Source organism: Clarias gariepinus, chromosome 16, assembly GCF_024256425.1.
Source record: "Clarias gariepinus isolate MV-2021 ecotype Netherlands chromosome 16, CGAR_prim_01v2, whole genome shotgun sequence".
Lineage (NCBI taxonomy): Eukaryota > Metazoa > Chordata > Actinopteri > Siluriformes > Clariidae > Clarias > Clarias gariepinus.
The window spans coordinates 23,370,353-23,387,008 of record NC_071115.1 but is presented as its reverse complement, the minus strand read 5'-3'; the positions used below and the strand labels follow the sequence as shown (position 1 = coordinate 23,387,008).

Sequence of the window (16,656 nt, the reverse complement as noted above, 5' to 3'; positions counted from 1 at the left end):
GTTGGCTACATGTTGCCTTTGCATGCACTGGAGCTAAACGGCTTTGGCACAGAGCTCTACTCGTTGTTAAGCTTGGAGAGGAAGAACTCAAGTGGCCTGCAGAATGCTCTGACCTCAATCTTAACTCCAAAACAATTTTGAGATAAAATGTTTACACGCTTTTTTCCCATAGATAAGTCTATCTATATATCTTTCTAACTATTTTGAATGAGAAGTTTAACATATACAGTGGAACCTCAGATTGCGAGTAACTAGGTCTGCGAGTGTTCCGCAAGACAAGCAAACATTTTTAATACAATTTGACTTAAAAAAAAGCATGTCTTTGTTTACGAGTATCATGTATCATGCATACGGGCCTTGTTTTGACGCCAAGCGTCACGTGATCACAACTAAGCCAATGTTTTTTCTTTCTCTTATACTGTGGAATTGTGGGTAATCGTCTCATCTGCTCTGTCTTAGCGCACGTCTCTCACTTGTATAATCAACATCCGTGTGCGCATGTACTGTTTACTATAACTCTGTGACCACGTGTGTGCGCATAAAAAATCTTTTATTTTATGTTTGTGTGTGCGTAAATGTTGTCCTTTCACCTGCACATGTACTGTTTATTATAACACGTGTGCGCATGTGTAAAGCAAAAGCAAGTGTCATTAGAGAGTTTAAAGATTCACTTCATTCTCTCTCTCTCTCTCTCTCTCTCAGCCTGCAATGTTTGTGAGTGTGTGTGTGTGTGTGTGTGCACGTCATTAGACACTCTGCCCCTCCCTTCCTCCTTTCGCCTTCACACAAACACACACACACACACACACACACACTTGTAGCGCAGCCACATAAAGGGGCATTTTAAGTAGCAGGGAAAGAGTTACGGAGCTAATGCGGCTCACCTGCTCAATGAAATATGCCCTGTCTGGTTTTATTTGTCCCCATAGACTGTGTTGGTCACAGGGTTAGGCTCTCGCGAGCATGCGCGATCGCAGCGCGAGGGAACCCGGAAGCGGCGTCGGGTCACGTGCGCCGGTATAAAGCCGGAACCGGCAAGTGGCTCGACACGGAGAGATGAGACAGCGCGCTGCATTTAGGATAAGAGAAAGAGAGCTTGATTGTTGTTACGGAGATTTATTTTCCTTGACTGGATTAATCTTCATTGGACACATTCAGTACCCTTCTCGTTCCGTTTTCTCGTGCTCCCGGATGATACATCTTTTACCGGTGAGGCCGAGCCATCTCTCCCGTACACCATTTCACACTCACAATAACAAGGACTTGGACTTTCATACATCCGCACTCACACACACGCATACACTACACACACTGTTTATAGTTGTATATATTTTGTATATATTGTTTTGTTGGTTTTGTTGGTGCACCTTATTTGTTTATTTGTCTTTTTCATTTAATACACTTTGGGTTTGTTCAGTAGTTGTTGTCACGTGTCTTGTCTTGCTCCGCGAAGATTGCGCAACACCGGAAGTGAATCATATTAGCCCGTATTTAGATTCTAGACCCCGTATTAGTGTAATTAGCTCTAAAATAAAACCTGAGCGTTACATAGTGGTGGCCCGTACGGGGAGTCTGTTTGTTTGGGTATTTTTCCGGTGTTGTGTGACTTTGGGGAGCAAAATAGACGCTAACATGGCTAGCGCTAAGGCTAACGTTAATGCTATCGCTAGTAGGGCCGGAAGGGCCAACTTGGTTGTTGCGAGAAATAGGTTGTATGATGTGGATGATGACGATGTAGATACTTGTGGGACAAGACGTGGCTCCACAGCTGGAACATCTTCTATGCTTAGTTCATTGTATTTATCGGCTAGATATGATGATGATGATGATGATAGAGTCGCTCATATATCTAGCATTTCTGATGTTGTAAAAACGATGCAGAATGAACTTGAGCAATGTAAGATGGATGTAGAGGCTATGTCTGAACAAGTGGGTATGTTAGAGAGGGGTTTTAAAGAATCCATAAACAGCAGTTGCAATCGGGAAATCAGTTTCCGGCAGGCAGTGGATGCCAGAATCGACGAGTTGGAACGCTACTGCCACGAGTCGCTGGAGAAACTGGAAAGAGCCATAGCTGACTGTTTTCTGCGCCGTGATGTCATCTGGGAGAAACAGATGAAGAAAGTGCGCCTCTCTAACTCACTCACTAACCACAAGTTGCTAAACTACACTCCTGCATCTACACAGACTCCCTCCCTACATTCCTCGGGAGAGCCAAACACTGCATCCACAAAGAAGGCCGGACCTTCCAACGCCCAGCCCCTCTCTGCACCCTCTCAGGTCTACTATGCCGTGCCACAGAAAGCGGAACCTCCAAACTTCACATCAGAGCTGTCCTCGGCTCCCCCCAGAGACCTGGCGGAGGGGGAACGTCCAAAGCAGGAAGGTCTCCAGGTGGCTCTTCTCGCCACTGTGGTGGATGCCGGAGAGACCCAGAACCAGGGGGTCTCCTTCGAACATCACCAAGGGGCGTTACATCGTAGAGTGCCGAGGAAGAAGGGAGGAGCTCTCCAGCTGGTAATCCCGCCATCACAGACCCAGACGTTCCTGCAAGACTTTCATCGAAAGCCAACGGGTGGCCACCGGGGGGGGCTAAAAACACTACTGAGCCTCCTAGACGTCGCCTGGTGGCCCTCCATCCGCAAGGACGTCTGGCAGTACGTGGAAGCCTGCGAGGTCTGCCAGAGCACCCGGAGCCAGGCCAAGGGAACCAGGGGCCATCGGAGATCGGCCACGCCCCTAGCCCAACATCCTTGTAAACTTGAGAAAAGACCCGGGAGCTATCAGATGCTAGACCTCACCAGGGACCGCTGGAGCAGCCTGCCACCCAACAACTCACCACCGACCCAGCCTCACATCCATCACAGACCGACCCCAGGATCACAGCGGAGGAAGAGGCACAACCACCAGCAACTCAGTCAGCCAAACACGCCAGCTACCGCAATTCCCGGCAGAACAAGGCGCCAGAGCTACCGGGCGAGCTGGTTTGGCGACGGACACCCTCTCTTTCCTCTGCCCATCAAAACTTTTCAGTTGAGCTAGCGCCCAAGTGGGAGGGACCAGCAGAAATAAAAAACAAAATAGGACCAAATAATTACACCGTGTCTTGGGGCAATCCACAAAAAACTGGTAAAGTGAACGTGGGTAATATAAAGCGCTTTTACGGACATTCTCCTCAGACGCCGGAGGCTTGGGGGGGGGGTCTATGTAGCGCAGCCACATAAAGGGGCATTTTAAGTAGCAGGGAAAGAGTTACGGAGCTAATGCGGCTCACCTGCTCAATGAAATATGCCCTGTCTGGTTTTATTTGTCCCCATAGACTGTGTTGGTCACAGGGTTAGGCTCTCGCGAGCATGCGCGATCGCAGCGCGAGGGAACCCGGAAGCGGCGTCGGGTCACGTGCGCCGGTATAAAGCCGGAACCGGCAAGTGGCTCGACACGGAGAGATGAGACAGCGCGCTGCATTTAGGATAAGAGAAAGAGAGCTTGATTGTTGTTACGGAGATTTATTTTCCTTGACTGGATTAATCTTCATTGGACACATTCAGTACCCTTCTCGTTCCGTTTTCTCGTGCTCCCGGATGATACATCTTTTACCGGTGAGGCCGAGCCATCTCTCCCGTACACCATTTCACACTCACAATAACAAGGACTTGGACTTTCATACATCCGCACTCACACACACGCATACACTACACACACTGTTTATAGTTGTATATATTTTGTATATATTGTTTTGTTGGTTTTGTTGGTGCACCTTATTTGTTTATTTGTCTTTTTCATTTAATACACTTTGGGTTTGTTCAGTAGTTGTTGTCACGTGTCTTGTCTTGCTCCGCGAAGATTGCGCAACACCGGAAGTGAATCATATTAGCCCGTATTTAGATTCTAGACCCCGTATTAGTGTAATTAGCTCTAAAATAAAACCTGAGCGTTACACACTTTAATAGAAACAAGTCTAACTCTGTCTCAATTCTTTTGTGTGTGTGAAGGCGAGAGGAGGAGGGGAGGGGCACAGCGTTTAATGATGCGCGCACACACACATACACACACACACACACACATATACACAGCGCAGGCGCGCACAAACAATAAGGGGAACACTGATATGTCGGATATATTTTTTACCTACTTTTACCTTTTTTTAAGGGTGAAGGGCAGGTTAATTTGTTTTGTTTTTACTTTATAATTTTGTATTAAGTATTTTTATATATTTTTTTTTAGGTTGTGGAACGAATAATCTGGGTTTTCATTATTTCTTATGGGAAACTTTTATTTTAATTTGCGAGTGTTTTTATATACGAACACGCTTCCTGAACGAATTATGCTCGCAATCCAAGGTTCCACTGTACACCAGTGTTGATGGTCAGGTGTCCAAATATTTTTGAATGTACAACATGCCCACATTTGTCATGGCATTGCCAGTGACAGGGACACCATGCCAGCCAGTACAGAGGAGCTTTACATGCTTAAGTCCAATGCAAATAACCATAAAGGTTTTCTCATCTGTCATCTTGGCAACTTAAATAAAGACCAGGTTAAAAATTAACTTATGAACGACTGTTAAATTCTAGCAAAAAGCAAAACCGCATGTGTTCTTTAAGCAGTATTGACAGCTGATTTGGTCATGGGCATGAAGCTACAGGTAAATTTGACTATTTTTGCTCCATCAATTATAATAGTTCCTGACTGCTGAATTGAATGGTAAGAGGTATGTAATGTAACACACTGCCCTTAGTAAGTTGTTAATTCTTTCAAGGTCAATAATTTTTCAGCAGCACAATGCATAAAATTGTGGAGATACAGCTGAAAAGCTTTTTTAAAAAAAAAAAAAAAAAATTCAGTAGAGGACCACATCGGGGTTCCATTCCTGTCAGCAAAAACTCAACCGAACTGAAAAGTTAAAAATAAAAAAGGATTTTTTTAGTCTTAAAGTCTTCATTGGGTCGGTGCTCATTATGCCCTTAGATTCCAGCTTTTGGCCGTCAGAAATGGATCTTAATATGGTCTCCTGCTATGATATTCCATCCACCTAAAGGTTTGATGTGCTGTATGTCAAGATGCTTTTTTGTTCACCCAGTGCTTATTTGAGTTTCTATAGTTTTCTCTTGGGAATCCAGCTTATTGGGCACCAACAACAATGCCATGTTTAAGGTCGCAGAAATCACAATTCTCTTCATTTTGATGTTGGATATGAACATTAACTTGAGCTCTTGACATGCATCTGTATAATTTTATGCATACATGTATACAGTATATATATATATATAGAAAGAGAGCGAGAGAGAGAGTGGTGTGAAAAACTAATTGCCCCCTTCCTGATTTCTTATTCTTTTGCATGTTTGTCACACAAAATGTTTCTGATCATCAAACACATTTAACTATTAGTCAAAGATAACACAAGTAAACACAAAATGTTTTTAAATGATGGTTTTTATTATTTAGGGAGAAAAAAAAATCCAAACCTACATGGCCCTGTGTGAAAAAGTAATTGCCCCCTGAACCTAATAACTGGTTGGGCCACCCTTAGCAGCAATAACTGCAATCAAGCGTTTGCGATAACTTGCAACGAGTCTTTTACAGCGCTCTGGAGGAATTTTGGCCCACTCATCTTTGCAGAATTGTTGTAATTCAGCTTTATTTGAGGGTTTTCTAGCATGAACCGCCTTTTTAAGGTCATGCCACAACATCTCAATAGAATTCAGGTCAGGACTTTGACTAGGCCACTCCAAAGTCTACATTTTGTTTTTCTTCAGCCATTCAGAGGTGGATTTGCTGGTGTGTTTTGGGTCATTGTCCTGCTGCAGCACCCAAGATCGCTTCAGCTTGAGTTGACGAACAGATGGCCGGACATTCTCCTTCAGGATTTTTTGGTAGACAGTAGAATTCATGGTTCCATCTATCACAGCAAGCCTTCCAGGTCCTGAAGCAGCAAAACAACCCCAGACCATCATACCACCACCACCATATTTTACTGTTGGTATAATGTTCTTTTTCTGAAATTCTGTGTTACTTTTACGCCAGATGTAACAGGACACGCACCTTCCAAAAAGTTCAACTTTTGTCTCGTCGGTCCACAAGGTATTGGCAATCATTGAGATGTTTTTTTAGCAAAATTGAGACGAGCCTTAATGTTCTTTTTGCTTAAAAATGCCTTGGAAATCTGCCATGCAGGCCGTTTTTGTCCAGTCTCTTTCTTATGGTGGAGTCGTGAACACTGACCTTAACTGAGGCAAGTGAGGCCTGCAGTTCTTTAGATGTTGTCCTGGGGTCTTTTGTGGCCTCTCGGATGAGTTGTCTCTGCGCTCTTGGGGTAATTTTGGTCGGCCGGCCACTCCTGGGAAGGTTCACCACTGTTCCATGTTTTTGCCATTTGTGGATAATGGCTCTCACTGTGGTTCGCTGGAGTCCCAAAGCTTTAGAAATGGCTTTATAACCTTTACCAGACTGATAGATCTCAATTACTTTTGTTATCATTTGTTCCTGAATTTCTTTGGATCTTGGCATGATGTCTAGCTTTTGAGGTGCTTTTGGTCTACTTCTCTGTGTCAGGTAGCTCCTATTTACGTGATTTCTTGATTGAAACAGGTGTGGCAGTAATCAGGCCTGGGGGTGACTACAGAAATTGAACTCAGGTGTGATAAACCACAGTTAAGTTATTTTTTAACAAGGGGGGCAATCACTTTTTCATGTAGGTTTGGATTTTTTTCTCCCTTAATAACGTAAACCTTCATTTAAAAACAGCATTTTGTGTTCAATTATGTTATCTTTGACTAATAGTTAACGGTTTTTGATGAGCAGAAACATTTAAGTGTGACAAACATGCAAAAGAATAAGAAATCAGGAAGGGGGCAAATATATATATATATATATATATATATATATATATATATATATATATATATATATAATGTACTATATATACAGGTCCTTCTAAAAAAATTTGCATATTGTGATGAAGTTCATTATTTTCTGTAATGTACTGATAAACATTAGATTTTCATATATTTTAAATTCATTACACACAACTGAAGTAGTTCAAGCCTTTTAATTATTTTAATATTGATGATTTTGGCATTGAAAAAATGATTTTTTCAGAAAGAAATTTCTGAACGAATAGGCTGTTCCCAGAGTGCTGTATCAAGGCACCTCAGTGGGAAGTCTGTGGGAGGGAAAAAGTGTGGCAGAAAACGCTGCACAACGAGAAGAGGTGACCGGACCCTGAGGAAGATTGTGGAGAAGGACCGATTCCAGACCTTGGAACCTACCTGGAGTAGAAACATCCAGAGCCACCGTGTACAGGCCTTTGCAGGAAATGGGCTACAGGTGCCGCATTCCCCAGGTCAAGCCACTTTTGAACCAGAAACAGCGGCAGAAGCGTCTGACCTGGGCTACAGAGAAGCAGCACTGGACTGTTGCTCAGTGGTCCAAAGTACTTTTTTCGGATGAAAGCAAATTTTGCATGTCATTCATCTGGAGGAAGACTGGGGAGAGGGAAATGCCAAAATGCCTGAAGTCCAGTGTCAAGTACCCACAGTCAGTGATGGTCTGGGGTGCCATGTCAGCTGCTGGTGTTGGTCCACTGTGTTTTATCAAGGGCAGGGTCAATGCAGCTAGCTATCAGGAGATTTTGGAGCACTTCATGCTTCCATCTGCTGAAAAATGAAGATTTCATTTTTCAGCACGACCTGGCACCTGCTCACAGTGCCAAAACCACTGGTAAATGGTTTAAATGGTATTACTGTGCTCAATAGAGAATCTGTGGGATATTGTGAAGAGAAAGTTGAGAGACGCAAGACCCAACACTCTGGATGAGCTTAAGGCCGCTATCGAAGCATCCTGGCCTCCATAACACCTCAGCAGTGCCACAGGCTGATTGCCCCCATGCCACGCCGCATTGAAGCAGTCATTTCTGCAAAAGGATTCCCGACCAAGTATTGAGTGCATAACTGAACCTAATTATTTAAAGGTTGACTTTTTTTGTATTAAAAACACTTTTCTTTTATTGGTCGGATGAAATATGCAATTTTTTTGAGATAGGAATTTTGGGTTTTCATGAGCTGTATGCCAAAATCATCAATATTAAAACAATAAAAGGCTTGAACTACTTCAGTTGTGTGTAATAAATCTGAAATATATGAAAGTCTAATGTTTATCAGTACATTACAGAAAATAATGAACTTTATCACTGTGTGTATATATATATATATATATATATATATATATATATATATATATGCAGGTCTTTCTTATAAAATGGAGGGTGCGTGTATGCAGTAGATGCACAAAAGTACTAAAAAGACAGCAATGAGTGTGTAATGTAACAGGTTCTACGCTTGAGGGCAGCAGTGAGTAAGGAAAGTAATTCGGAAGGTAATTACGCTAGAGGGCAGCATTGAGACTGTAACGTGTTATTAGGTTGGTTGTACGCTAGATGGCAGCAGTCAGTTTAGTGGCAAGGACAAATTCCATTCTTTGTCTTATTTATGTGTATCTTTGCTAAATACCTCCAGTCCCTAAAATGTATAGATAAGATGAAAGTGAAAAAAATAGTAGACTATAACCAAATTCCTGCTATTTTAACGTCTCCTTTTATATTTTTATTTTATTTGTTTCTTGTTATTACTATTGTTATGTTCGTTTTTTATAATATTTTTATAATATTATCATTGTTGTTGTCATTGTTATTATGTACGATTGACTTATTTGAGGGCAGCACGGTGGAGTAGTGGTTTGATTCCTGCCTTGGGTCTGTGTGCATGCATGGAGCTTCCATTGGGTGGGTTTCCTCCAGGTACTCCGGTTTTCTCCCACAGTCCAAAGACATGCAGATTGGGTTAATTGGTGATGCCAACTTGACCGTATTTTGAGTGTCCTGTGATGGATTGGCAACCTGTCCAGGGAGTAGTCCAGGATAAGTGGTATAGAAGATGAATGAATGAAACAATGTGAGAATGATTTATCCGATGTACTGTTTTTTTGAAAGCTGTGTAATGTAATTGGGTTATACACTAGAGGGCAGTATTGAGACCGTAACGGTGTTATGACGTTGTAGTATTTGGATGTATGCTAGGGGGCAGCAGTGAGCGCCGTGCTGCTGATACGGAGCTCTGAGGGGAACAAAGGAGTGTGGGTGAGTGTCGGTAATGTGTCTTTGTGATCCTAGGACAGATTAATATACTTAAAAATAAATCTTAATTTACATTTAAAGAGTATTGTAAGCACACAAGCTCTTTATTGGCGCAGTTTTTCTTCAATGATGTGGGTAAATTAGCCCGTGTTTTTGCGAATGGGAGTAGGCTAGCTAGGTAAGTTAGCTTTTCTATAGGTGGGTAAAATGCTGGCTAACGTTTCATTGAAGCCAGCTTATCTACATTTTACTACTTTTAAGGATTAATTATTAATGCTTAGTAGCGAACAATGTCAAAAATATTGAGCAGTTTTTGAGATATGATTAGAAATCCAAATTCAGACGAAGCTTAGCCGGCCGTGTCTCTGCACCACCATTGATTACTCGCGAATGGTTTATCAATCGCCGTTTCATATTTAAAGTACCCCTTTATATACATTTTATATGACGCTTATTAAACAGCTACAGCTGTGTGATTGTGGTATGAAAAATAAAATTACTTTGGTTGGGAGAACAAGAAGGAACAAGGCGTATTATTTATGATCAGGCGGAAGAGAGACAGCCCCGCGCGGGGTCCTCTGAGTGCAGCGCGCACACATGCACGCGAAGCACACAACACTGAAGCGGTTTAGTCTTTAATAAACAAAAGCAATCGATTGATGAACAAACAGAGCTAGCTGTATTTTAAAACAGTTGGAAAATTATTTGTCTGGATAATTCAGTTAATGTTTAACCAAGGATGAATTTTAGAGAGAGAGGTAAAATCGATTCGATTATGAATTGCGATTATTTTGTGTGCTGATTCACGTATCGCTTCACTGACTAAATCGGTTACCAAAAAATAATAATTAAGGTACATTTATAATAGAAACAACTCAGAATGTGACCAGAATTGGTTGTTGTTTTTTTTTAGTTTGATGCCAATCAGCCTCAGTTATAACCGATTCTGTACCGAGCGCAGAAGCTTCCGAATGGCGCAACAGAATTGCATTTTCATTGCGTTACATCATCAAAAATCACGTTAAAAGCCTCCGATCTGCCTTTTATTTATTTTTATTTTTTACAAACTCTGAGCGAATAAGTCTCAAACAAACTGATTACATACACTTACATCAGTCTCAAGACAACACGAGATCACATGGCCTCACTGTCAGGTGAAGTTTTGAGACTTTGGAGGCGTGCTGCTCAGTAAAAATATAATTTTTAAAATATTTATTTTGAAGTTAATATTAAACTCATGTTTTTGAAGTTAGTTTGTATCGTTTAAATGCTACCATGGGTTTTAAGTGAGAAAGTTAATAGTATAATTTAATAATAAATAATCAAATATATTATGTCACATGTATCTTACAGCACAATGAAATTATATTTTTTCTTTTCCTAAATCGTCTTCCGATCTGAGAGAAATTTCTTGTCATTTATCAAACATAGACTAAACAAATAACCATTCTCCAATTAAGTCTTGCTGATTCTAAACATTCAATTTTTTAACGTGTTAATCCTTTTTTCTGTTACAGAACCAAATGATGGAATTTGCTTGATCTCGTCAAAATCCTGCAACAAGATGTCAAGTAAGGAATTAATTTAATCAAACTAGTTCTTTCTATTTGTATAGGACTAATCTTTCACGTAGTGTTTGTGCTTAAACGTTAATGTGGGTTAATATGTATAGTTATTTACATATTGAATTGTGTGACAGGAATATTTGACAGTCACGTTGGAACTGGTGTGGGGCTGTTTTTCAATCATTGGGATCGGCCCCTTACTTTCAGTGAAAGGAACTCTTAATGTTTTAGCATAAATATTTTGGACGATTTCATGCTCCCAACATGCTTTGTGCACCAGTTTTTTTTTTTTTTATTAATTCATCTGTAGTATGTTTAATTAGTCAGATAGCTGTGCTGTTGAATCAGTTATTCAATCAAACTTTTGCCTTTTCTCCAACACAGAGCGGCCGTCTTACGCCCCGCCCCCTGCTCCAGCCCCCACTACAGTAAGTATTTCACAACACGCCAATGCCCCGCTACACCTCCCTCCTCCCCTCATCTCCCCAACCTTAAAGCACTCAGGAGTGTGTGGACAGGACTGTGGGACGGTGATGGACAGCTTCAACGGGGGTGGCGAGGAAATTTATTACCCCTTTTTTTTTTTCAATAAAGAAAAGAAAAAAATAATCCAATCTCCATGTTAGGCAAACTAGGGATTTTTTTTTTTTTTTTTTTAGCATTTTTTTTTTAACCATCTCATCAAATTTGCCTCTCCCACCCCCATAGTGTGTGGCTTTGCTACAAATGGATGTAGAACAAATGCCAGTTTGTGCTGCCTTCAAAGATTGCTGCTTTGTTTTTTGCATGTCTTAAGCAAATCATGAACAAAGAAAAAAAGTAAAATCAAATAAACAACAACAAAAAAAAAGCAAGATTTGTTCATTTTTCTTTTTCTTTTGGTCCCTTCCTCCCTTGTTTGTTGTCATTTCTCATTCGTGTTTTGTCTCATTTGTCTCCATCAGCAAATGCCCACCACCCCTGGGTTTGTGGGGTACAACCCATACAGCCATCTGGCCTACAACAACTACAGGCTGGGAGGAAACCCCGGCGGAAACAACAGGGTAATGGTAGGATCCATGCTAAACAGAGAAACCTGGATACTCCCCTAACGTTAAAGCTAAACCAGATGATCTTGCCTCTGAGGCAGGATCTGTGATCTTTTAAATTATTATTATTATTAATAATTAATTTAATTTTTTTTATTTAGTGGATTTGCTTTGAAGGAAAAAATGGGTAGATTGTCTATAGTTTTAGTTGCTTCCATAAATCCTTTCATGTTTTCATGCTTCTGGAAACCGGTCTCTCTCCCTCTCTCTCTATACCAGCATGCTTTGCAGGCTTCTCATCTGAGAGATTGGTTTTCAAAAGTGCTTCACCTTTTGCCATGTTGCTCATTTTCCTTATGTTTAATTTTGTCGCGCGTGCCTAGGTCTAAAACGTTTCAACTTTTCGCTTATAGACAGGCATGTGCCGTTTTCGATGTAAAAGTGATGAAATTTTCATCTCGGTTTAGGCCAGGGAAAATGGATTATCTCGTAGCTCTTGGATCATATCTATCCTTCATAATCACTTAAGCAAAATAAAAAATTTTGCCACGAGTAGTTGTTTCCCTGCTGAAAGTTGCTATTTTTAAACGTTTTAGGTAGTCGTAAGTAATCGTCACGTGTCTAGCCGCTCGCTCTCCACCTCAAAGCCTCTGTAGGTTACTTGCACCCCACTAGCTGTTTTGTCCTCCTTGCATGGGTGTCTTCCAGAACATAGCCGGTTTAAATCAGCCCACTTAAAGGACCATTTTGGTTGCGCTGCCTCTCAGAACGCCGTCTTCATTTTCAGCCGTGCTCTCGCTCGCTCTCCTTACTCATAGTGCTTCATTGCTGTGGCCCCTCCCCCTTTCACAATCATGCTGTTACACCTCAATAGCTGATTTTCCTAACTCTTTGATGTATGTTTTGTCTTTTCTCCTCGGCAGAACTCCTCAGGGATTACGGTTCCCAAGCCGCCAAAACCCCCCGATAAGCCTCTGATGCCCTACATGCGGTACAGCCGGAAGGTAAGCAGGAAGGTAAGACACCCACGGTGTCTGCTTTTACTGCTTATTTTGTACCACCACTCCCATGCCACCCGGGAGATGGTGCAGTCCATCATTGCTTCCATGGATGACCTCAAACAGGAAGTGTGACCCTGGAGTTCTATATAAAAAAAAAAGAACTCTATCTCTCTGATGTTTGCAATGAAAATTAGATTTGATTAACAGTAAAATGAACTTGTGCTCTATCTGTCTATCAAGGCGGCTGAGCCTGAGTGAAATTCTCCTGGTTTCTACACCAAATGCACACTAGCTGCTTGAGCTAAGGGCTCTGAATGGGAGCCTTGTGCTGTTTATGCATTAACCACTGGTCCTTATGTACAGGTTTGGGACCAGGTTAAAGCCTCTAACCCTGATTTGAAGCTATGGGAGATTGGGAAGATCATCGGGGGCATGTGGAGGGACCTCACTGATGAGGAAAAACAAGATTACTTAAATGAGTACGAAGCTGAGAAGGTCAGTCATGCCACTTTCTATGAACTGAAAGGATGTAGCGAAGCTTATCCGTGATATCTTTGTGTATATGTTATATTTACCTATTAGTAAATGATAAATCTTTAAAAAAAAAAACATGGGATAATGATTGCACAAGCATGGTGGTAAATAAACTAGCCACAAGTATGCTAGTCAAACATAAAAAAGCCTAGCTAGCCCATCATTATCGTGTAAGGAGGCCATGAGGAATGACGGCACCCGGCCCTTCATTTTCCCGCAGATCGAATATAACGACTCCCTGAAGGCATACCACAACTCCCCGGCGTACCTAGCATACGTAAATGCTAAGAATCGCGCCGAAGCGGCTCTGGAGGAGGAGAGCAGGCAGAGACAGTCTCGTCTGGACAAAGGAGAGCCTTACATGAGCATCCAGCCGGCTGAAGATCCTGATGGTGAGGAAAAAAGATCTGGGACAGTGTTTGCAATTATAACGCGTTAACCGATTACTATACCCATCTGTTTATTTTTAGATGAGTGTGATATTTACCAGTTGATTATGGTCTCTCTCTATGGGTCACGTCTTTATTCATACATTGATTGTTATAAAATTTTTCTTTAATATTCAGACCTTGTTTTTCTACTCTCCATTCCCTTTCTGTGTGTGGATAGATTATGATGACGGGTTCTCTGTTAAGCACACTGCAGCAGCTCGATTCCACAGGAACCACCGTCTGATCAGCGATATCCTGAGTGAAGTGGTGGTGCCTGACGTGCGTTCGGTGGTCACTACGGCTCGCATGCAAGTGCTCAAGCGCCAGGTTCAGTCCCTCATGGTGCACCAGGTACACCCACTCTCACACGTGTGCACACACACACATGGCCTCCTGCTTGTTATGGTTTGATCAGATTAGCGTGCCAAGCTTGGCAAGTCGCAGATAGTTATATTAGCTCCGGTACCAAGAAGAATTTATGTGGATGTTGTGTGTTTATTCAGAGAAAACTGGAGGCGGAGCTGCTGCAGATTGAGGACAGGCATCAGGAGAAGAAAAGGCGGTTCCTCGAGTCTACAGATTCCTTCAACAACGAGCTCAAACGGGTAAGATGCGTTCCCCCGTAACGGCCACGTGCGAATGTGTACATGTACATCTCGACAGAAATGATGTTAACAGTGTTTGCATATGTGTCTAGCTGTGCAGCCTGAAGGTGGAGGTGGACATGGAAAAGCTTGCAGCGGAGATGGCGGCTGCGGAAGAAGCTGCCAGGCGGAGGGCGGAGGAGAGGGAACGGGAGAGGGAGAAGGAAAGGGAGCGAGAGAAAGAGCGAGAAACTGAGGCAGAGAAGACGGAGAGAGCGACAGAGGAGGATCAGCCGGGTGCAAGCGAACCAAACAGCAGTGAGCAGAACACCAGCACTGACAGCAAGGAGCAGGACAAACCTAGTCCGATGGAGACGGGTAAGGACCGAGTCACAAACACCAAATCACACCCCTTTTCCCCCGGTCCCATTCTTGCTTTGCTATAATATGCCTGTGTGTAAATGTGTCCTGTAGACGAGGCTCGGGCTGACGTGTCTGAGGGCCAGCAGGAGTGTGAGGAGCGCACAGTTGAAAAGCCAGAGCAAGCAGAGAGCGGGTTAGAGGAGGGCGCAAGCGACAGCAATCCTCCACTAGAGAGGGAAAACAGCACAGAGTCTGCACCCTCTGACTCCGCCCCAGAGGAGAGAGCCCCTGCCCCCCCACAGTAACTCAGCAAAGATCACTCCTGCGCTGTTATACATCCTCTAAACCTCAGCAAGAACAAACGCTTTTAGAGGACACCACTATGTTTTTGTTTTAATTTCTTTATTCTGTAGTAATGCCCCCCTCCCCCCCACCCAGTTGTAATACATTCACTGCTTTGATTTTCGTTAATAATAACAACGAGGTTATGTGTAGACATTCTGTCTCACTCTTTTTCATGTGAGACACACAATGGCAATGTATGCCTTTTAGCACTGCAAGTGCAAAGGGTTTATAATTTATATTCAGAAAGGAACATGTGACCCAAGCTGACAGCATCTTAGTTGTGTTGTTAGAATTTCAATTTATTATGGAAAAGTAAGAAATCTCCTGTTTTTTTTTTTTTTTTTGCTGTTTTTTTGACAGGCTTTGTAAAATCATGGGAAAAACAGTTTGTATTTTGCTCCCTCCATGCTGACATCCCATCAAACATCAATTAACTGTATTTAGACTGTGTTTAGGTAGCTTAATTTCTTCCCCATATTTTTCCTGCTATTTCTATCTTCAGTTGATCACATGTCTTGGCAGGATATTGTCATAAAGCGCAGGTGAGATGATCACCAATCTTACTAGGTTGTTAGCATACACATTCTCGTGAAACGCAGCCGTTTTTTGTACTGTTACGATGTATTACCCAATAAAGTGATTTATATGTCTTATCTTGCTGTCTTTGACTTTATTATTATTGAGCAAATGCATGTGTACAATCTAGCAAAGTTTATTGATCAAATAAATTTCCCAAATCCAATTTCTAAAGAGTTCTTTTTCATATTGTGATAAACGGTATGCTGTCCTAAAGTTTTCTCTAAAATCTGGTTTCCGTAATGTTTCAAGCAGCTGCTTAAACTGTTACAATTAAAATTCTGGGTCAGGAATAAGACATGTATCCTTGCTAAATATCTAATTGGCCATAAAGACATGGTCAAAATATTCTGCCGAAGTTGAACTTAAAATTAGTCCAGGGACAGAAGGTGATTTAATGACTTTGAACGTGGTATGGTTGTTGCTGCAAGTTGCGCTAGTCTGAGTAGTCTCAAAGAGCTGGCTATCTATTGCAATTTTCACACCTAGCCATCTCTATGGTTTACAAAAAATGGTCTGAAAAAGAAAAACTATGCAGTGAGCAACAATGCCTTGTTGATGTCAGAGGAGAATGAAAAATGGCATCTCGTTACAACAGAGGTATGCCAAAGAGTATCTCTGAACGCACATATCGAATCTTTGAGCAGATGGGCTACAGCAGCAGAAGACCACACCGGTTGTTACTCCTGAAATGATGAGACTCATCTTGGCAACCCAATTTCTAGTCTTAGGACTATCTGTAAGACAGGGTCTGTATGTCATGAGTGTCTAGAGCCTGCTTCATGATGTCCAGCAGGAGGCAGTGCATTAACATGGGTGAATCACATGTTCTGTATTTTTTTTAATCACTAAGAAACAGAACTTTGACTATATCTCTGTCTTGTCTTTCTTTTCCTTCCACCTCTTACTCCTAAGTTTCTCACTTTTGTTTCTGCATTGCAACTCTTTCTGACTTTCCTTGCCTCTTACTCTTTGGTCTAATGTATCTTTACTTGTCTTTCTATCTTGCAGTCTTGTGAATGCTACCACACACTCAAAGGTCTTACTCAATAGACACTAGTGTTAAGGGGCGGAGGAAGGTTTATTCAATACGTTATTT

General features: G+C 41.9%; 1 protein-coding gene across 4 annotated transcripts; it reads left to right on the top strand.

Moving 5' to 3' along the window:
- Positions 1-9,057: 9,057 nt before the first annotated feature.
- On the top strand, positions 9,058-15,634 carry smarce1 (SWI/SNF related, matrix associated, actin dependent regulator of chromatin, subfamily e, member 1). 4 transcript variants are annotated; one of them, XM_053515436.1, is made up of 11 exons: positions 9,058-9,133; positions 10,648-10,701; positions 11,080-11,123; positions 11,640-11,744; positions 12,647-12,727; positions 13,088-13,219; positions 13,479-13,650; positions 13,868-14,040; positions 14,193-14,294; positions 14,387-14,651; positions 14,748-15,634. In XM_053515436.1, exons 2-11 carry the CDS (start codon positions 10,695-10,697, stop codon positions 14,939-14,941), a joined length of 1,275 nt encoding a protein of 424 aa, XP_053371411.1. In that variant the 5' UTR covers positions 9,058-9,133; positions 10,648-10,694; the 3' UTR covers positions 14,942-15,634. The 4 variants fall into 4 exon arrangements, with proteins under 4 accessions (XP_053371411.1, XP_053371409.1, XP_053371412.1 ...); XM_053515434.1 differs by having other exon boundaries at positions 12,647-12,739; XM_053515437.1 differs by having other exon boundaries at positions 9,059-9,133; positions 11,640-11,738.
- The last annotated feature ends 1,022 nt before the right edge of the window (positions 15,635-16,656 follow it).